This window comes from Podarcis melisellensis, assembly GCF_964234715.1.
Source record: "Podarcis melisellensis genome assembly, chromosome: 2".
Classification (NCBI taxonomy): domain Eukaryota; kingdom Metazoa; phylum Chordata; class Lepidosauria; order Squamata; family Lacertidae; genus Podarcis; species Podarcis melisellensis.
Window position 1 is genome coordinate 82,191,313 of NC_138529.1, and position 21,882 is coordinate 82,213,194.

General features: G+C 48.2%; 1 protein-coding gene across 1 annotated transcript in view; it reads left to right on the forward strand.

Moving 5' to 3' along the window:
* Window positions 1-5,689: 5,689 nt before the first annotated feature.
* CELSR3 (cadherin EGF LAG seven-pass G-type receptor 3) overlaps window positions 5,690-21,882 on the forward strand; it is a 91,284-nt gene continuing 75,091 nt past the window's right edge. Inside the window, exon 1 of the mRNA XM_081899390.1 lies at window positions 5,690-9,768. Coding sequence (XP_081755516.1) covers window positions 5,718-9,768 — 4,051 coding nt within the window. The 5' untranslated portion in view covers window positions 5,690-5,717. The remainder of the gene's footprint in view (window positions 9,769-21,882) is intronic.

The window sequence follows — 21,882 nt, forward strand, 5'->3', positions numbered from 1 at the left end:
TTATAAAAAAAAAAAACCTACAACAAACCACGAGGCACTGGAGCATTAGATTTTTCATACATCAAAAAGATTTCTCAAAATCTCAGCTTCCTGAATGGCAGCCCAGGAAATGCAGCTTTTTTCGTACCATTGATTTCCACTCAATGCCTTTTTGTCATATTTTGTATTACTAACACACAGCAAATGAGCTGTTCGTGCAAGCTCTAAAAGAGCAGAGAAAATCCTATACGAGGAGCCAGGGTCTGAAAAAGGCGGTATGTTCAGACTGTAATTTGTCTGACTGCCCATTCCGGGAAATATCTGATGTAACCAAACCCTGAGCTCAGTGCAATGCGTAATTAGCCTCCTCGCGTTGGAGTCATCGGATCTAGTGATTAACTGAGATCGACTCTCAAGCAAGGGGAGAAAGTAGGTGAAAGCTAATGTGTTTGTCACTGTGGCCTGGGTCATCCATTAATGTACATGAAACTCAAGTCCCCTCCATTCCTGCAAGAAATGGGGGTTTACTCTTCCTCCTAAACGCACACTCCTGATTTCCCTAGTTGAAATCTAATTCCTGCCCTGGCCATGTTACCATTTGGAAGGAAGTATTTCAAACTGCCATATGTTCATGGGAGAATCTGTGGGTTTGTGGTACTTAGCAAAGAACATAGATGTAATTCCGGGCTCCAATCAAGCTCTGTTTGGTTACAAAAGGTCATTGGAATCCAGCCTGTTACCAAGGTTCTCAGGCCCCCTGGCACCCTGAGTGTGCCCCTGAACTCCACGACATCGAGCTTCACTGTGCAAACTGTGTGGCTTTTGTAAGCGTGACAGAGGAAGCTCATCTTGGCTCCCACTAGGTATCCTCCCTAATAGGAGATAAACTTGCCTTCATTGAGAAGAGAAAGTACTTCAGATGTATGCAAATGCCTTAATCTTCACCCAATTCCTGTGAACATCACCAACCCAGACATGGACCAATATTTGGCCAAACAAAAGCACCTTCTCAATGAGCAAGCAAGTCCTGGTTTTTACTTTTTGAAATATGGCAACCCTGGCTATTTGCATTTCTTAAGGTTGGGATTCTCCGTTTCCTCTTTGCACTGGGTGCTTTTGCAGTTGGCGCTCAGGGTCTGGACTTAGTCTCCCTATTCAATTTTCTTCTGCTACTTAAGGCTGCTGCATACTGCTCTGTGGCCAGGAACATAAAGTAGCCTACTTCCGGCTACTTAGCATACATACATTTTATTTTGCAAATTCAACCCTTCTCCAGTCAACCTTGCTGGCCTTTTGTTTAGGGAACCCATTCCTTAAGTTCTTGTCCCCAATGGGCCATGAGGTTCAGTCTGCCAGGATTCCATGGAATACTCCAGGACCCAGGAATACTTCAACTCCAGCAAGCATCTCCTTCCTCCCTCTTCTACCCTGTCCCCTTGCCTCTTCTCTGTGCTGGTCCATTTCTTCAGGTCTAGTCAGGAACCTAAAGGGAAAACAAAGCCATGTGCTTTCCTTTTAGTCATTTTTCTGTTCTGAACCATGGTAGTGGGTGGGGGGGAGGTTCAAGGAGATACCAGGCTGCTTGGTTGCATACTGTACCACATGGGGCTCAGGGCAACCAGTGAATGTGTGTCTACTTTTGGTCTCCCATCATAGGCATATTGCCCATACCATTTGTATACTAGTTTTTCCTGTTGCATTTAGGCCTCCAGGCCGCCTGTTACATCCCCAGTACCGTCTCCTTATATGGCAACAATAATATTCCCTGCTTCCATCTATTTTTGCATCCATAAAGATGAGCAATTTTAACCTGTTAGTCCAAGTTAAAATTTTGGCAATTTTATCCTCTCTAGCCAATTGAATGTTATGGATTTTAAGCATTTTCCTCACTGTAATCATTCTGGTGTTTTATAATAAGCCTTCAGCTCTACCCAGATTTAGATTTGGTGATCTCATACTCGTCCCCCTTGGTAATTAAGGTGCAAGGCAACATCCATGAAGAATGCCACAACTTGAGGCCCACGATCTTGAATAACCACATCTCTGGGATTCCATGTGTTTGCATTTGTGTCGTGTGTAAGTTGTGCTGAGGGACAACAAGCCTCCCTACCACAGTTTGCAGTAGGACTGGGGAACTTCAGCTCCCTTCAGTCCCACGAAATATGGGGGGGGGGAGGAGTTACAGTCCAACAATATAAGGAGGACACAAGCTCCCCAGCACTGCTCTTCAGCATCCAAGGATCTCACTTGAAATTACCTACTAAACCAGAAATGCCACCTATCCCAGCAGTATGGTATTCTAGCAGTAGTTTATTTGGGTGGGGTTTGCGGGGCGGGGGACTACCTCTCTTTGAAGCTGCTATTCATCCTGGGAAGGAAGCACTCCTTAGAATCAATGGAACCTCCTGAGCTTGAGGGCAATTTAACTGAGACTGCAGCACAGAGAGTTAACCCACTCCCCATGCTGCCTGGTTTTGGTCCTGATGACAGCTCTCCCATGACTGCTATTTACACTTAGGAGAGTGGGAGAGGTGAAATGACTTCACATATTTCATGCTTGGTCCTGGGCTTGTCTCCTGCATACCACAGCAGTACATATACAGCTTCCTTGTGCCTTGGAGCATTATTTCCTCTCCTCTAGCTCATGGGTAGCCAACACGGTGCCTTCTAAATGTTGCTGGTCTACAGTTCTCATCCACCCTGGTTGTTGGCTATGCTGTTGGAAGTTGGAGTCCAACGCCATCTGAAGTGCCCCACACTGACTACCCCTGCTCTAGCCTACCAAACCAGACAGCCAATAGCACAGTATTACAGACAGAGGTGACCATGATAGGACCTTGTCCATGGGACTTCTTGCTCTTACATGAAGCTGCAACACAACATGCTGCCTGAGCTAATTGTGGTGAACATATGGCAGGTTTGTGTCTGATCATATAAAGGACAGCACACACATATGCACGATGCTGTCATGTTCTGGACTTCACCAACACTGCCGCTACTGTTTTTGGGGTCTCCTGTTAGACACCAACTCCCTTCAGTCCTAGCCATCACAGCCAAAGGCCTGGGATGATGGACTGCAAGCCTGCACCTCTTCAATGAAGCAATATTTCTTTTCCTCAGCAATTTTATTAGGGAGGCAGAGTTAAAAGAAAGTTAGCCATCTATTTCATCTCCTCCAGCACTATTGTGTATAATGACATTTGGCAGACAGCCGATCTGCACCCTGTCAGAAGTGTTGTACCTCATCTCCCTTGATTGGGGATTTTTATGAGCAGCATGACATTGTGGGGCTGGGGGGTGGACAAAACAAGCGGAAGCCAAAGCTATGCTTTGTGTCTTCAATCAGCAGTAAGAGCATGTCAGTCCACCATCAATTTCCTGGTTCCCCATTTTAATTAAAAACTGAATTTCCTGAGAAGGTGTTAATTCCCCACCATTGATGCATTAAAAATGCATGTTGAGGGAGATGTGATTGGGCGAGGGGGAGGTCAGCTTGGGAGACTTAGACTAAATCAGCAAGTCATCCCAACTGCTGGGAAAGGAAGAGTCAAAGGGAAACGACTGGTGCCCCAAGGAATGGATTTCATATCTTTTCCACATTGGTTGACCAGAAAGCAAGGATAGGAGGGGAGGGAGAAAAGGGAAAGGGGCAAAGAAGCAGGATGGCAAGGGGAAATGATCAAACAAAAGAAAATGGCACATGACAAACAGGAAGGCAGGTGTCCTAAGTATAGCAGGTGAGGCATCATTCTGATCAGGGTTGGAGAAACCTTTGCCCACTAGAGGTTGCTGAGCTTCAGTTCCCACAAGCGCCAACTACCATGGCTGATGATCAGTGCTGGGAGTCATAGTCCAGTTTTGTTTCCTTATTCAGAAGAAAACTCCCTGAGCTGTTGAATAAGAAACTGGTGTTTAATTGCTGCTGTGCTGTCAAATACGTTTGGGGCTACCCCATATCCTATAATTCATTGACTAGGAGTCCTTTATTCCCAACACACTCCCTGTAGCTTTATTCTTTGCTGCCCTCCAGTGAGGTTACCTTCCTCATCCTGCCCCTCTGACCCTCATTCTACATGACCCTTCCCCCAAACATCTTGTCACTGTCATCTTCAGCAGCTATGCTAATTTTGGCATCCTTATAATCTTCCAGTGTCGTATAATTTGTCTCTAGATCTTTCATTTCCCTGGCCCCTGCAACATATTCCAATCCTGTAGAAACAACTTGCTTCACTCTGGCCAGGAGCACACCAAGCTTCATTGAATGCACTTAATGAAGGGAGATCTAATTAAGTCTTTGGTCCTAGGCACTCACACATGGGCACAAACCTCATTGGTGGGATTTACTTCTGAACAAACACGCATGGGATCTGGTGGCAGATCAGTTAGCCTGAATGTCTCATTTCTTATAGACTAATGATATTTTAAAAAGTAGTCTGGAACTACTTTTGTTGGGATAGAAAAAATAGCTGGTGCCTTTTTCCTTTTTAAATAAATAAAAGTAAACAGCATATACCACCTAACCATTGTCCTCTGCTCTAATCTGGAGAAAATAACCACTCAGCTGATTCATTTCAATCACTAACCTGGTGCATAATGCCCATATGCCTGCGGGTGGCGCTGTGATCTAAACCAGTGAGGCTCTTGGGCTTGCTGATGGTGGTTCAAATCCAGGTGAGAGAGTGAGCTCCTGTTGCTCTGTCCCAGCTTCTGCCAACCTAGCAGTTCAAAAGCACACCAGTGCAAGTAGATAAATAGGTACCACTGTGGAAGGCAAAAGGTGTTTCTGTGCACTCTGGCACTCGTCATGTGTCCCATTGCGCCAGAAGCGGTTTGGTCATGCTGGCCACATGACCCGGAAAGCTGTCTGTGGACAAATGCAGGCTCTCTCAGCCTGAAGCAAGATGAGCGCCTCACCCCATAGTCACTTTTGACTGGACTTAACCATCTAGAGGTCCTTTACCTTAACCTTCTTTACCTTTTACATGCCTGCATTAAACAGGTGGGTACCCACTTCACCCTACCTGTGTGTGTACAAAAAAACTGTTTAGATTGTGCTACAGGATAACTTTGCATTGTGAGAACTTTGAACATATGCCCCTAGGGCCAAAGCAATGAGATCGAGTTCTCAAAACAGTCCGCTCCTTGCCTCTACACCAGTGCCTTGATGGCGCGTTCTACCCCATCTAATTCTCCCCAAACGTCTCCAGCGGAGACCCCACCTATTTCCTAAACAGCCCAAAGCATCGCTCTAGATCAGCACGTCGGACAGCTCCCGGAGCCCTCGGAGCGCTTAGCCAAGCCCGGCGTCGCGGCGGGCACGCCCCCTTCCAGCCCCGACGAGACCTTCCGTCAGCCTCAGCCAGACGACCCCTCCTCCTCCTCTTCCTCCTCCAGCCCCTTCCCTTCCGATCCCACCTGCCCACAGCGAAGATGGCGGAGGCGGTGGCTTCAGCCGCCTACGCCAGACGGGTGGGCGCTACCACGGCAGGGAGTGGGAGGGAGGGCGGAGCGGACCATCGGGGCAGCCGGGAGCCATGTTGGGGCTGCGGGAGGAGGCGATGCTGCCGCCGCCGCCGCGGAGCAGCCAGGCCCGCAGGGAAGGCAGGAGCCGCCGCCGCTTCTAGATAGATGGTGGTGGCGGCGGCGGCGCAGGCGGAGAAGGGGGCAGAGCCAGAGGCGAGGCGGGGCCGGAGCAGCGCCAGGCCCGGGCAGGGGGGCGGGGAAGGGGCCGAGAGACCATGGCTGAACGGCGGCAGCAGCAGCAGCCGGGACTACCAAACCGCCGCCGCCGTCCTCGCCAGTGCCGCCGGCTGGGGCTGCTGCTGCTCCTTCTCCTCCCTTTGTTTCCCCTCAGCCTGGGGGAGCCGTCGGACAGAGGGGGCTTGGGCTGCGCCCGCTTGGCTGCGCCGGGAGGGCCGAGCTGCGAGCTGTGCTGCTGCGCTCTCGTCGGGGGACGGTGGGGAGCCTCCTCCGTAGCCAGTGCCCGAGGGGGCGGCTGGGGCTGCGACGGCACCTTCTCTCAGCCCCCGCCGGGGGCCGGCGGTGCCTCCTGGGCTGGCTACGTGACCCCACCGCCGGATAAGAAGAGGAGCCGGCGTCCAGCGAGCGCCCCGGGGGCGTGGGGCAGCTGCTCCCGCTGCTTGTGGATTATAAACGCTTCCGCACTTCTTCCGGATCCCCCACGCCCGGCGTGGTGGTGCCACCGGACTACCCGGGAATGCCTTCTCCAGCGAGCCACGCTCGGGGCGGACTGGGAGCAGGCGGGCACCTTCTCCAGCCCTTGCAAGCCCGGCGTCGGAAAGCCGGACAATGGAGCTTATAGAGAGACTAGCCGGGCGGCCCCATCCCAATCCCGCCTGCGCGCACCGGGTCTCCACACCCGGAGCCGGCGAGTGCGCCTCTGCGGGCAGAGATTTCCCCGCGTGTGGAACGACACGGACCCGCGTGGGCTGCTGAGATCCGACGCAAGAGCGAGGAGAGGAGCCGCGACGCCGGCGAAGCCCCTTTGGCTCTCGAGAATGCGCCTCGCTTCTTTTTCCTGCTCGCCCTTCTGCGGGTGGCTCGCCTTGCTGACCTGCCTCCAGCTCCGCGCGGGGCAAGCGGGGCACTCGGGGGCTTCCCGTCGCTGTGCCGGCGGCGAGTGCTGCGGAGCCGGCCAGGAACAATGCTGCCTCCAGCCTTGGGGAGGGAGAGGCTGGGCAGGAGCTGTTTCAGCACCACCACCGCGCAGGACAGCTCCCGGCGTCTCGCTGGGCGCCCACCCAGACCGAGAACAGAGGAAGCCGGAGCTCTGCCTTCTCTTCCACCCGCTCGACTCCACCAAAGGCTGTTTACAAACTCTTTGTTTCGGCGTGGGTTTTAGGAGTCCCTCCACTCCAGACTTCTTTCCGTACCTGCCGCTAAAACCTACTCACCCAACTATGCAGAATGAGCTAACCCATTCCTCGTGTGCCAAGAAACGGAGGAGAGACGGGGCATTGCTCCCTTTGCTAAGGACTCGGAGAGCAGCCAATCGCCACCCGCTCTTCCCTCAGTATAATTACCAGGTCCAAGTGGCCGAAAACCAACCTCCCGGGACCCCTGTGATCACGATGGCAGCCCAAGACCCCGATTCAGGTGAAGGTGGGCGCCTGCTCTATTCCATGGATGCCCTGATGAACAGCAGGTCCCTGGAGTTGTTTAGTATCGATTCCCAAAACGGCCTCATCACCACCACTGAAGTTTTGGACAGAGAAAATATGGACCTGCACTACTTTCGAGTGACTGCGGTGGATCACGGGGCTCCCCGTCTTTCTGCCACCACCATGGTTGCCATTACAGTGGCAGACAGGAATGACCACAATCCAGTATTTGAGCAGAGTGAGTACAGAGAGACCATCCGAGAAAATGTTGAAGAGGGCTACCCTATCTTACAGCTGAGGGCCACAGATGTGGACTCCCCACCCAATGCCAACATCAGATATCGTTTTGTAAATGAACAAGCAGCTCACTCTGTCTTTGAAATAGACTCCCGGTCAGGGCTGATCACCACCAGTGGGCAAGTGGACAGGGAGAAAATGGAGAAATATTCTTTAGTGGTGGAGGCAAATGATCAAGGTAAGGAGCCTGGCCCTCGATCGGCAACAGTTAGAGTTTATATCACAGTCCTTGATGAGAATGACAATGTCCCACAGTTCAGTGAGAAGCGGTACATAGTCCAGGTAAGAGAGGATATCAGACCCCACTCAGAAATTTTGAGAGTTACTGCCACTGACTTGGACAAAGACAATAATGCTTTAGTTCATTATAACATCATCAGTGGGAACAGCAGGGGCCAGTTTTCCATTGACAGTGTGACTGGGGAAATACAGGTAGTGGCTCCTTTGGATTTTGAGGTTGAGCGGGAATATGCACTGAGGATACGTGCCCAGGATGCAGGGCGGCCTCCTCTCTCCAACAACACAGGCATGATCAGCATCCAAGTAGTGGACATCAATGATCATGCTCCCATCTTTGTCAGCACCCCTTTTCAAATATCAGTGTTAGAAAATGCCCCTTTTGGCCACTCGGTGATCCACATCCAGGCTGTGGATGCAGATTATGGAGAGAACTCTCGCCTGGAGTACAAACTCACTGGGGTCTCATCTGACACCCCCTTTGTGGTGAACAGTGCCACTGGGTGGATTACTGTGAGCGGCCCCTTGGATCGAGAAACGGTGGAGCACTACTTCTTTGGAGTAGAGGCCCGGGATCACGGCTCTCCGGCGTTGTCTGCCTCTGCTAGTGTCACCATCACTGTAATGGATGTAAATGACAATCGGCCTGAATTTACCCAGAAAGAATATTTTATCCGTCTCAACGAAGATGCTTCCGTGGGGACCAGTGTTCTGAGTGTCACGGCAATTGACCGGGATGTGAACAGTGCCATCAGCTATCAGGTAACAGGTGGGAACACCCGGAACCGTTTTGCCATCAGTACCCAGGCAGGAGTGGGACTAATCACCCTCTCTTTGCCCCTGGATTACAAGCAGGAGAGGCGCTTTGTGCTGACAGTGACAGCCTCGGACCGGACCTTGCATGACACTTGTCATGTCCATATCAACATCACTGATGCCAACACCCATAGGCCAGTGTTCCAGAGCGCCCATTACTCAGTAAGTGTTAATGAGGACCGGCCTGTCGGCAGCACCGTGGTGGTGATCAGTGCCACTGATGATGATGTAGGGGAAAATGCCAGGATTACCTACTACTTGGAAGACAACATTCCTCAGTTTCGCATTGATGCAGACACTGGCGCCATCACGTTGCAAGCGCAGTTGGATTACGAGGACCAAGTGACCTACACCCTGGCCATTACAGCCAAAGATAACGGCATCCCTCAGAAAGCAGACACCACCTACGTAGAAATCATGGTGAACGATGTCAATGACAATGCCCCTCAGTTTGTTAGCGCTCACTACCAAGGCATCATCTCGGAAGACAGCCCTCCCTTCACCAGCGTGCTCCAGATCTCCGCCACGGACCGGGATGCCCATGCCAACGGACGAGTGCAGTACACCTTCCAGAATGGGGATGATGGGGATGGAGATTTCACAATAGAACCCACGTCTGGGATTATCCGCACTGTCCGCAGACTGGACCGGGAGAGCATCCCAGTCTACGAACTCACTGCCTATGCCGTGGACAGAGGCATCCCTCCCCAGAGGACACCTGTCCACATTCAAGTTACCGTGCAAGATGTGAATGACAATGCTCCTGTCTTCCCAGCTGAAGAGTTTGAGGTTTTAGTGAAGGAAAATAGCATTGTGGGCTCTGTGGTGGCTCAGATTACAGCTGTTGATCCAGATGAAGGGCCCAATGCACAGATCATGTATCAGATTGTGGAAGGCAACATCCCTGAAATTTTCCAGATGGACATATTTTCGGGTGAGCTCACAGCCCTGATTGACCTGGACTATGAGAGCAAGGCAGAGTATGTGATTGTAGTCCAGGCCACCTCTGCCCCCCTAGTCAGCAGAGCCACAGTCCACATCAAGCTCATTGACCAGAATGATAACAGCCCCATCCTTAAAAACTTCCAGATTCTCTTTAACAACTACGTCTCCAACAAATCCAACACCTTCCCTTCTGGGGTTATAGGGAAGATCCCTGCGTATGACCCAGATGCATCTGACAGACTGTTCTACACCTTTGAACGAGGAAATGAGCTGCACTTGTTGATTGTCAACCAGACTAGTGGGGAACTCCGGCTGAGTCGCAAGCTGGACAACAATCGCCCTTTGGTGGCCTCCATGCTGGTGACCGTCACAGGTAAAGGCAGTTTCAGTGCTTTTGGTGACTGTGGAAAGGTTGCATTTCCTTGACTTATGACAACTGGGCCAGCCTTTTAGCCGTGTTAAACGGCGCCAGACTCTCAGTACTGGACCATTATGCCAGGGGTGGAGGATAAGGGGGATGGGGAGAGACTTTGATGGTAATTATGCTGGTGGATCTTTTATTTATTTTACCCCTGCTTCCTTTAGGGCGTAATAGCTCAGTGGGCTACCAAAAAGGCAAGATTTGATTGCTCGCTATTATCTCGTGGCAGACTCATTTCATAATTTATTAGGCAGAGCCAGGTTCCTGCCCTGAAGAGTTTACAATCTAAATTAGATAAAGTGCACACAAAGGAAGGGAGAACGGATGCAAATGGGCTGAGACAAACCTGCTTGTTGCGGAGAGGATTAAAAAAGGGGGGAACGGCTGGAGTGGCTTCCCGGCTCTTTTCTTGGCTTTCTTTTGTTCAGTGCTGGAAACAGCTCACTAAATGTAGAGTGTGTTCCAGCAAGGCCTTTGCAAGAGGAGAATCTGCGTCTGGGTTTGGTTGCAACAAGTGATGTAGCCTGGAGAGCTTTGCTTTCCTAGGGGCTTTCCCCACAGCTGTGGAACTTAATTGGAATTGGGTGGGAAAGAGGGAGGGAGCAGGTTAAGGGTTGCCCGGAGAAAAAGATACCACCCAGTGCAGGATTTCTGAGGCACGGTTGCTGTTTTGTTCAGACCATGCTCCTCTGTTGATTTTAAATCTCCCAGCCTTCCATTGGACTAGCCTGGACTAGCTGGAAGCAGCATGATGACTACCACAGTTTCCACAGGGCTTGTGGGTTTCCGGCACAGTGGTTTAGCATGCTCAGCACCAAAAAGTACCTTGGCTGCAGATGGGGGGGGGTGGAGGATTTTGTTCTGAGATTTGGGGCAACTGTCCATGACTATCTGTCATTCTGGCCTTCCCAGCAAAGAACTGAACGGCATGGAAAGATCTACTCTTGTTGCCATGCTGCAGGGAGTTCCTTCTAAATTGGCTTAGGGATACCGTGATGGCAATGTGTATTTACCCGAAGAGGCAATGGTGGCTTATTACCCTCAAGTATATGCCAACAAGTCTCCCATCTCCCAGACCTCAGCTTTCCCACCTGCAAACCATGGCAAGGTGGAGTTACTTTTGCAAGCTGCCTTGCTAGCAAAATGCAAAAAGAAGAAGAAGAAAAGAAAGTGCCAACCCATTGGTTTTTTTTGTTTGAATGCCAATTAGAACTTAGCCTCGGAATTGTCTAGGATGTCAGGGCTCAGCCTTAAAAGAGGAAGTAGTAATGAAGAGAGCGGCTCTGTCTTTCCCTTGCCAATAACAGCCTTTGCACATCTGGCTTTGAGAGTTAAAGGCTTCTGGGACAGAAGACATGACATCTGGTCATATATTCAACCCCAGCGCCTCTTCTTTTAAGAATCCCATGCTAGACATGTCCATTAAATGCATCTCTAAGCCTATGGATCAGCTGCCTTTCTCAAGGTCTTGACTCCCTCTCTCTTGCGGCTCAGGTACACATAATTGAATGCTTTGGAGTTTTCTCTTAAAAACAAGTTGATCCCCCATGGCCAAACTGATATTACTCTAGCTGGCTCTTAGATGCTGCCTCAGACCTAGGCACTGAAAACATCAGTCCCCCCCTTGCTGTAAGATGGAAAATTGTTCCCAGTGCCATTTGGAGTCTTAACAGGCTTTGCCCAAGCCACAACTCACTCATCTTCATCAGGATTTGGCCTGATGGTCAGATTTCATCAAAACTGCTCTTTTTCATTTAATTCACTTAATTGGTCATGTTAACATGTCAGCATGTCTGTCTTGGCTCCCGTCCCTTCTTTGTCCTCCCTGCCCTCCTACTAAACATGGCCTTGGGGTATTAATCCTACTCCTTTTTAATGTTACCTTTATCATTATCGATTTTGCCGGGCCCATTTTTCAAAGGCCCATTTGCTGTACTGGCATAAACTAGTTTTGTGCCTGAGTGTAATGCCATAGATGGCACTTTGGTAGGTCAGGTCTAGACATATAAAAAAAACAAATGTGTCTCTAGAAAACTTCCCTTGCACTGTAAGGAGATGTTATTTTAATTTTATTAGTGGGAAGCAGTCACAGGAGAGGAATTACACCAATAGCCAAAGGCCATCAAGGAAAATCTACGTTATGGCCAGGAATAGGACATAGATTGCTTGAGCTGCTCCAATCTTTCGCTCTTTCCATAAGGCCACCCCCTTCCTTCTGTTGCTAGCAATAGGTGTGCTTGAAAATGGAGCCTAATTATGCCAAATAACCCAACTGTGACTTGTGCAAACGGGTGTGGGAGGAGGCCCCTGTTTATGGGGAGTGGGGAGAGACAGAGGAAGGAGGTTGTATGTATCAGTGGCTCACAGGCTTAGTTACCCAGCTGTGTCTAGGGAGACTTACATTATTCATGACTTTCCCCACATCCTTAGCTATCATCTAGCTCTCTCCTATAACCCCCCCCCCCTACTAATTTAGGGAGTGGGCTCGGAAAATGCAGCCCTTGTTTCCTTCAAAAGGATGGGGGGTGCAGGCGATGTGTTCTGCTGGGGCTCATTGCTAGATTGGGGTTCTTCAGGGGTTAATTGTAACTGCAGGGCAGGGCGATATCGTATTCAGGCACACAGGCAGGCATTGGGCGCTGATTACTGGAGAGCTAAGCTGACCTTTTCATGCTTCTGCCAGGGTGCGCTGCTGACGCTGGCTCTGCCTCCCTAACACACTTAACCCCGCACAAAGGCAGGGAGAAATCACATTTTCGGGTCTCACATTAAACTGCCTTAGAACAACAAGGCTCTCTCGAAAGGACGGTGTTGTCATTTCCCCAGCTTCCAGTGTGGAAATGAGGAGAGAAAAGGCTAAGCTCATGCAGGCGAGGAGAAGCATGGAAAGGGAATTAGGCAAAGGAGCCCTCCCTGGGGGCAGGCGAGGAGGTGGGGGAGAGGTGTAGGGGGATCGGAGGGGGGGGGAGCACTGCGCCTTTTGTTGGCTCTGGTGGTGGCTGAGGATGCTCAGGCCATTTTGTTCAAGCACTTCTTGCAACCCCTGGATTTTATTTTTGTTGTGTTTTTTCTTTTCTTTTATTTTTAAAAAGAATCTATTGTTTCTGGAGTACCTCCCATGCCAAGTTGATCCAGTGGAAACAAGTGCCAGAGCTGGTGGCTGGAATCAATGCACAATTAGTCATGTCTAGGGAAGAGGAGGGAGCAATTTACGAAAAAGGATCTTAATGGATGGAAACCCCAGACTTACTACTTTGCTTAATAACACACAGGCCCCACGCAGAAATTAAGATGGCAAGCCTCAGTCTGTATCATGGAGCACACATTTATTTCAGAAGATCAGCAACTGTTGTTATTATTACAGCTGTACCTTGGTTCTCGAACAGAATCTGTTCTGGAAGTCCATTTGACTTCCGAAAATGTTTGAAAACCAAGGCGTGGCTTCCAATTGGCTGCAAGAGCTTCCTACAGCCAATCAGAAGCCGCGGAAGCCCTGTCGGATGTTCGGGTTCCAAAGAATGTTCGCAAACCAGACCACTTCTGGGTTTGCGGCATTCAGGTGCCAAAACATATGAGTACCAAGGCATTTGACAATAATATTGCATTATTATTATTATTATTATTATTATTATTATTATTATTATTATTAGCTTTCATTCCTTCTCATCCCATGAACTCAGCAACTTCCAATAGATGAAACATTTAACTGAGGGCCATGCTGGACAAATTATTAATTCTGCGAAATGCTTTTTTTAAAAAGTAAGTTGTAAGTGTGTAAATCTTGATATGGATTGGGGCCAAAATGGTGGGAAAGTGTCCCCACCCTCCATGCCAGGGTCCTGATCCAGATTAGGTGCCCCAGTGCCTGCAATCTCCTTTTTGAAAGACACTCTTGCTGATGGTGCCAATGGCGTCCAATGACTGTGAGAGCTACAAAGCCAGGTTCATATCTCAACAGCAACTGATTCAGTGCCATCACTTTTGGAGCTCTCATTGGTTCTGCTTTTGCTGTGGACGCATGGAGATGGTCTCACACAGCAGAGAGCCACCGTGGGAAAAGGGTGTGCATCGCCACCCAGCTCAAAAGACACATCCCAACAATTCAGGAAGGCCCAGAGGAGCATCACAATGTGGTTGAGCACCCATGCACAGATCCCCCATGTGCTAAAAGTGTAAAGCACTTTGGAGAGTCAGCATGGTATATAAATGATACTAAAATTATAGCCTTAAGCTCGCCATATTACAGGATGAATGTGTATACTATCGTAGCTACAGATGCTGGATCAGAAGATGCTGTCATGAGTGGGTTTAATCCTGTTCATGTGAAGAATGAAAATGAGAGGCGTAAGCCAATGTTATTCCTTTAGGAACAGACTTAATAAAGCTATTGATAAATAGAGAGAATGAGCTGCATCATACTAATAGGCTTGACTAAAACTTTACATTACTACGATCAAAATGATTCTTCCCAAAGGGAAGTGAGTATGAATCAGCTAACGGAGTTTCCTTGGAAGTGGGAGGGCAGGATTCCTCCCAGATTCTTCAATTATTTCTGTGAAAGGCCTCATGTCAAAACAGCTAGTGCCGAGGCAGGAGCTTGTTCCATAGAGGCAGGAAGCGCAAGCGGATGTCTGCTGCTGCTGCTGCTGCTGCTTAGAAAAATTAATTCTGGAGATACAAAGCTGCCTAACCAGCCTGGTGGTGGGAAGCACTTCTTCTTTTTTTAATATAATTTTTAGTAGGTTTTTTTTAAAAAACATATCATTTTCAACAGTAATTAAACATACTTTTACATCTTATTCAAATTTTTGACTTCCATCAATCCTGTCTGAAAATTTTCCAATCTAATCTCTCAGTATGCATTTCTTATCTTCCCTATTACATTTCAAACTCATAACCAATATCTCTATCTTTTTCTACTTTGTAACACTTCGTATATTTCTCCTTACAAAACGTCTTGTAGTCCTTCTAGCGTAATTTGTTGATTACAGTTGCTCTTCAAATAATTCATATACTTCTTCCAATCTTCTGCAAATCTCTGGTCCTGCAGGTTTCGAATCCTTCCTGTCATTTTGTCCAATTCTGCATAGTCCATTAATTTTGTCTGCCATTGTTCTTTCGTCAGATTTTCTTCTTGTTTCCATTTCTGGGCTAACCGTACTCTTGCCTCAGTTGTTGCATATAAAAACAATTTGACATCTTGCCTGTTAATGTCCTGACCTATAATACCAAGTAAAAATGCTTCTGGTTTTTTTTAAGAATGTATATTTCAACATCTTTTTCATCTCATTATATATCATTTCCCAGAAGTTCTTTCCTTTTTTACATTCCCAAGTGGTGGGAAGCTCTTCTAACAGACCAAGGGCAAAGATTGATATTATAAGGAAGCTGAGACTGTCACAGAAAAGAAAAGAAAAAGCCCTACTCTTTATGCAGTTCCTTTCTCCTTCTTTGTAGCCCCTCATTCAGAGATCTGACTGGATCCTTTTCTCCACGCACGCTCCATGGGCCAAGTGTGACAGGTCGATGGGGCCAACCCCTTCCCATCATCTGATGTCACAATGACATCACAATGACCCATTTTTGCGCGCACCAATTGTTGGGGCTTAGGTGCTCTGCTCACGAAACACCCCTTTGGTGTTGCCCACCCCCTTCCAGCAGCAACGCTGGCTTCCAAATAAATCCAACACCCCTACCAGGCACAGCTGCGTCAAAGTTCTTACTCTTCATGGGTGGGGCCAGATCAGTTGCTTCACCTTTTACGCAGCAATCGTGGGTTTCATGGTTGCACCAGTTTTGCACTGCTGTCTGCAGCAGTCAAGACAGGGAAGGCATTGCACATCTCCAGACACCCAGTGGGTATGTCTCCTCCCCCATCGTTCAGCCCAGACACTGAGATCCAGCACCGAGGGTCTTCTGGTGGTTCCCTCATTGCGAGAAGCGAGGTTACAGGCAACCAGACAGAGGGCCTTCTTGGTAGTGGCGCCCACTCTGTGGAACACCCTCCCTTCAGATGTGAAGGAAATAAGCAGCTATCCTATCTTTAAAAGACATCTGAAGGCAGCCCTGTTCAGGGAAGTTTTTAATATTTAACACTGTACTGTTTTTAACACTTGATTGGGAGCCACCCAGAGTTGCTAGGGAAACTCAGCCAGATGGGTGGGGTATAAATAATAAATTATTATTTTATTATTATTATTATTATTATTATTTATTATTATTATTATTATTATTATTATTATTATTATTATTATTATTAGTGTCAGGGAGGCATGGACCCAGCCGTGGTTCCCTGGTACACACACTAGAATTCAGAGATGTGCACTAATGTTTTCCATGTATACCACAGCAGCCACTGGTATAATAACACTGGCAAACACAATTGGCAAGCCTAGCATGGGGCTTGAGATTCAGCAAGCAGGAAAACTGGCTTGGGAACCCTAAGGGCTAAGCTCCACACAGGCCTTCCAACCAACTTCTGAAATTAGGCTGTCAGTCAATTATTTGACTGGCGTTGTAAAACCACAGAGGGTTGCATGCAGCTTTCTATCATTCCTTCATGCAAACTGGGATGAAGTCACTTAGGACCACTGACAATGATCCTATGGACTGCATGTGGAACTGCAAGGACTGTCAGAAGTCTACATGCCATCCTCTGCAACTTGATTTTTCCTGAGGTGGTTAAAAACAGGTATCAGGGTGAGGAGATGGCTGAAATTTGCATCGTAGAACGTCTTTGAAGATCTGGAATTCTCAAGATGTCATGGCCATCTAGAGCCCCCGGAATGCGCTTGCTGTCAAGACTTCAACTTGAAAAGCTTCATGTGTGTTTCTCCACTGAAGTCAATCAAATTACCCTGGAGCTGAGTTCACCCTCTGTTTTGTGCCAGATGTTTCTCTGGAGGGGTCCCATCTTTGGGATTTGCTCCCTTGTAGGTCTGCCAGAGCTCCAGGCTAGTCATTTTCAGGGTGTCATGCAAGCTGCATGTATTTAGGTTAGCTGTTAATTAACAGTTTTGTAGTGTCCTTGGATTGTGTGTTTTAATCTCCGCATTTAAAGTTTCCAAGGCAAGAGGCACTTTAATTAAATTAGTAATAATGCATCGTGAAAGCCAAATTTGACCTGATTTGCAAAATCGCTTAATTCCCCCAAATAATCACCAGGAACTTTAAAGAGCTGTGGATGCCTTGCAGAAGAAAATAACAAGGGGGGGAACCAAGCAAAGAAGCATTTGCTTCAAAAACAAGCAGCTTTTGTTTTTGCCATTCCTCTTTTTCATTCTCTCTTTCCTGAGAACCAATGTGGTGTAGTGGTTAAGAGCGGTAGTCTCGTAATCTGGGGAACCGGGTTCGCGTCCGCGCTCCTCCACATGCAGCTGCTGGGTGACCTTGGGCTAGTCACACTTCTCTGAAGTCTCTCAGCCCCACTCACCTCACAGAGTGTTTGTTGTGGGGGAGGAAGGGAAAGGAGAACGTTAGCCGCTTTGAGACTCCTTCGGGTAGTGATAAAGTGGGATATCAAATCCAAAACTCTTCCCAAACTCTCTCTTTCTTTCATGGAGCAATGAGCAAAAGGAAGCATTTTAACCCAGAGGTATATGCCAATTAAATTTGGTTAGTTGACATCCTGGTACATGTGTTTAGGATTGTGAGTTTAGTCCACAAAAAATCCCATGAAAACATACAGACTTGAAAGATGAGTCATTTTCCTTCTTTTATGACCTGAAAATCATTGGTCTCTGTGTGTGATATCCTTCGTGCCTGCCTGGGCAATTATGGGCGCCTCCAGGCGAAGTGCTTATACAGAATCCATCCTGATTTGCTTGCACAAAACTTAAACAAAAGTTAGTCCAGTCTTTGGGGAGCATCCATCGCGACTTGCTTGCAGGGTGTTTATGTGTCTTCCCATTAATCATTCATTCATTTCCAGTGCACTTTCCTAACCACAAGAAGTCTGCTGGGTTGTCTGTTGTTGTTTTTAAAGTGGATTTGTTGCACCAGTGCTAGAGTGCTATAATCAGTTTAAATTGTACAAATCTAAACTTTTCTTGAAAACAGTGGCAGTCTGGCATCCCACATTCTTGTTGCTGTCACTACTGCTGCAACTTGGATTTAATGCTGTATATGGAAGAGGAAAAGCTCTTAGTCCTGGTGGGGAGGGGGGTGGGGGTGGGGGGAGCACATCCTGCTGAAATTATTCTGATGTGGGGCTAAAACATTGCACAGTTATAACCACACACCGTTAACTGTCCCCTGGAGTGCTTCCGTACTCAAAAGCCAATATGGATGGTCCCGCATTAGGGACCAATTAGTTCCATCCACTTGGACACAAATTCATGGCCACAGCATCCTTTTGTCAAGGCTAGAGTGCTCTTTTGTGTGTAGTCCAATTGCCCTGGGTAAACCGATCCGCCAAGAGGCATCGTTTCCCAGCACTCAGTGTGTGTTGAAAAATAGAAATGCCGTCGAGCCAAGACCAATCTCCTTTACCAGTCACTGTAGCATGTGAACGGCATGAAAAGGGGACCAGCTAGTGCAAATCTTAGGACAAGATCAGCCCCATTTCCCAGTTGCTTTCCTCCTTGCAGCTGCTCCTGAAAGTGCTCATGTGCATAATCAGGTGTATGATTTGACCGGTGGTGCATAGATCCCACATATCTATCTATCTATATGTATGCGCAAATGTGTCGCTTCATTTCATAGGCGCCAATTGGCAGGGATGGTGTCAAAGTGGCCTAGCATTAAACACCCCCGACAAACATTTGCGCAGGAAATAACACTGCGAAGCCAAAAAAGCAACCCCAGCTCTTGCTCCAATCCTCACATATCAAGTGCCTTTCCCAGCACAAAAGTATTATTTGTGCCAGGGGTGGCACCTGCCAGATCAGAAATGGTGTGCAGTTATCTCCTCTGCCAGGCCAAACAGCAGCTTGCAAGATGGGCAGGCATGAGAGGTGAGAGGCTATTCCTAGAAGTCTTTGGACTATCTTCTCATGTTGCACTAAGAGGGTCATATACCAGGTGGTCCAGCCCTACCTAGGACTGGGACCAGTTGGGGTTCAGCCTTCCTGATTTGATTTTCTAGATACTCTGAAGGTCTTCCACTATTGAGTTGCTAGTGCTGAACCACAAGTTACCCCTGCCCCAAACCCCTCCTCCGCACAACTATTAAGGGTGTAGTAGTCCACTGGGCCGCTTGGGCTTGCCTATCGAAAGGTCACGGTTCAAATCCCTGTGACAGGGTGAGCTCCCATTGCTCAGTTCCAGCTCCTGCCAACCTAGCAGTTCAAAAGCACGTCAAAGTGCAAGTAGATAAATAGGTACAGCTCCGGCGGGAAGGGAAACGGCATTTCCGTGCGCTGCTCTGGTTTCACCAGAAGCGACTTAGTCATTCTGGCCACATGACCTGGAAAAACTGTCTGTGGAAGCGGACAAGTGCCGGCTCCCTTGGCCTGTAAAGCGAGATGAGCGCCGCAACCCCAGAGTTGTTTGCGGCGGGACTTAATTGTCAGAGGTTCCTTTACCTTTTAGTCAATCTGGCCACCCTACAGCTATGAACACAGCTGAATTTTTATTCCAAGTGTGGATTTTAGATTGGGCAGAGTTCTTGTGTGAAAAAGCCCAACTTCCTCTAGAAACAATGGACTGGAGAATTTAATTGAGTGGGTTCAGGCTTATCATAGATTTGAATGACGTCCGGTTTCAGCCTTCCCCTTTTGCATTTCACTGAATGCAACTGAGTTGTTGACTTCTGTGGTAGTGGTAGTGGCACCCGCCCTGTGGAACGCCCTCCCATCAGATGTCAAAGAAATAAACAACTATCTGACATTTACAAGACATCTGAAGGCAGCCCTGTTTAGGGAAGTTTTTAATAACTGATAATGTATTTTTAACCTTCTGTTGGAAGTCGTCCAGAGTGGCTGAGGAGACCTAGCCAAATGGGCATCGTAGAAATAATAAATTATTATTATATATTATTAGTATTCTGTTCTAGGCTAGGCTGAGAAAATGTAATCACTCTTGTTGTCTCTTAAGGGAGAGCGTCAATGGACCATGCAGTGATGCATGTGAGCATCCACCCGCATTTAGCATGTGGCCTGTGTTTGTTTTGTAAGGAGACGAAGAGGAGCTTCCTTCCTGGGGGAATTGATCAAAGCAGCTGAGCATTGATCCCTTTCCCCATTTGTATCATCCAGTGCCATGGATCCACTGGCTCATCCAGTGCCATGGCTACAAGGGGTGGCTACAGGGGGTGCTAGCTGGGGTGGGGGTTTTTTGCCCTAGGTGAAGCCTCCAAGGCATTAATAGCCCACCCTTTAGCCCAAAAGGTTCACAGAGTATCTTCTGAAAACCACTTCTAAGATGGCCAGCAAAACAGGAAACGGGAAATAGGGTTAACAGATCAGCAGCATCCCTGACCCTGAGATTTCAGGATCCAAACCTGAGACCAAGGGGTGGCCCCTGGTGATGTCACAGGGACAGACCCTGGAGACAGAGGTTAATTGGGAGAGGGGAGGGGAGAAGGGAAGACACCTCCCAGAGTTAATTTGCAGCCAGTTCCTACCAAGCTGAAGCTTATAAGCTGCAGACACAGTCAAATGCGTCAAGATGTGTGTGTACACAAATGTGCGTGCTGGGAGTGCCAAACTGAGTCTTTGACCCGGATGAAATAAAGCCTAGTTTCACCCCTGGGCTCATCCGCACTTCTGCTTGCCCTGCCACTTTCCCCCAGGGAAGCCCCTGCTTATTGCTGAATCAGCAAACGTCAGTTGGGTTTTCTCTGGATTGACATTAGCTCTGATTTAACGCTAAAGGGAAAGGGCAAAAATAAATGCTCAGGCCCATGCCTAGAGGACATGGGACAAGCAGGAAAGTGCTTGGACCTGTGATTTCTAGGCAGGGGACAAGCATAAGTGTGGATGCTCCCTTTGCCACCAAGTGCTGCCTGGGCTCACTCCTGTAATATTCCAGGGGCAGAGGAACATTCCGCTTAGCTCTCTGCAACCATAACCCCACTCTAGATGCGCATAAATGTTTGGCGAAAGCCACTGTGACCTGTCCATGCAACCACTTGCTGTGCCTGCCTTAGTGCGCCTGCAACTACATGTTGAGGAAGCTCCCTGTGGGAGAGGGACATGAATATTCACCAGCCTCTGGCTCTTCATCAGTTGCCAGGACCTGCGTTTGTCGAGAATGGCTGAGGCTCTCTGATTAAAATTACTCCTGGGGGGGTTGGCGCTTCCAGCAGGCTTTGGGCTGCCTTTGTGTGTCGATTGAAAGGTGGGGAGGGGGAGGGGGAGGGGGGTCCTCCTCTTAACCATCTGCTTCCCTTTAATGTCGAACAGATTGTGAGTCTGGGCAAGAGGCCGGAGCTACCAGTCAGGATTGCACTGCAAGCAATACTCGCAACGTAACACAGCCCCTAAAAATAACCCTCGTAGCGTGCATTTGCATGTGTGCTTCTGCATGTGCACATGCACCTGTTCTGCCCACAAGACCGCCTTGCTTGCACACAGTGTTTCGTGATGACGCATTGTTCCCAAGAAAGCTTGTGAGATTGCCAGCTCACCACTATGTGCTCGGAGCTATGTGGGGAATGAATTGGTCAGAAGAATTGACCGCACCTTTAATCCTAGAGATCTCTGTCCAGAACTGAATGTGTGGTAAATGCTGTTCTCCTCCCCACTTTACAAGATATTCGATGAGTGCTGATATGCGTTGCTTTCCATGCCATTTTCTCCTAGGTGGGTTTAATTTGTTCGCTCACTTCTTACAGAAGAGCCAGATGACATCACTGTCGAATCCCTACAATCCAACATTCTCTCTGTTGCCCTTCCATTTATTTTTATATTTAAGACTATCTATAGACTGCTTGATTGTAAAACAAACAACAAAACCTCTAAGCAGTTTACAAAAATATAAAGTATTATAATTATAGATAGAAAGCAGGCATTTTGAAATGTTCAAAAGAGGGTTAACAGCTGCAGCAGTTAAAAAGCAATAAAACATATGTAGCTTCTATGTGTCTGGATAAGGTAAAGGTAAAGGGACCCCGGACCAGTTGCT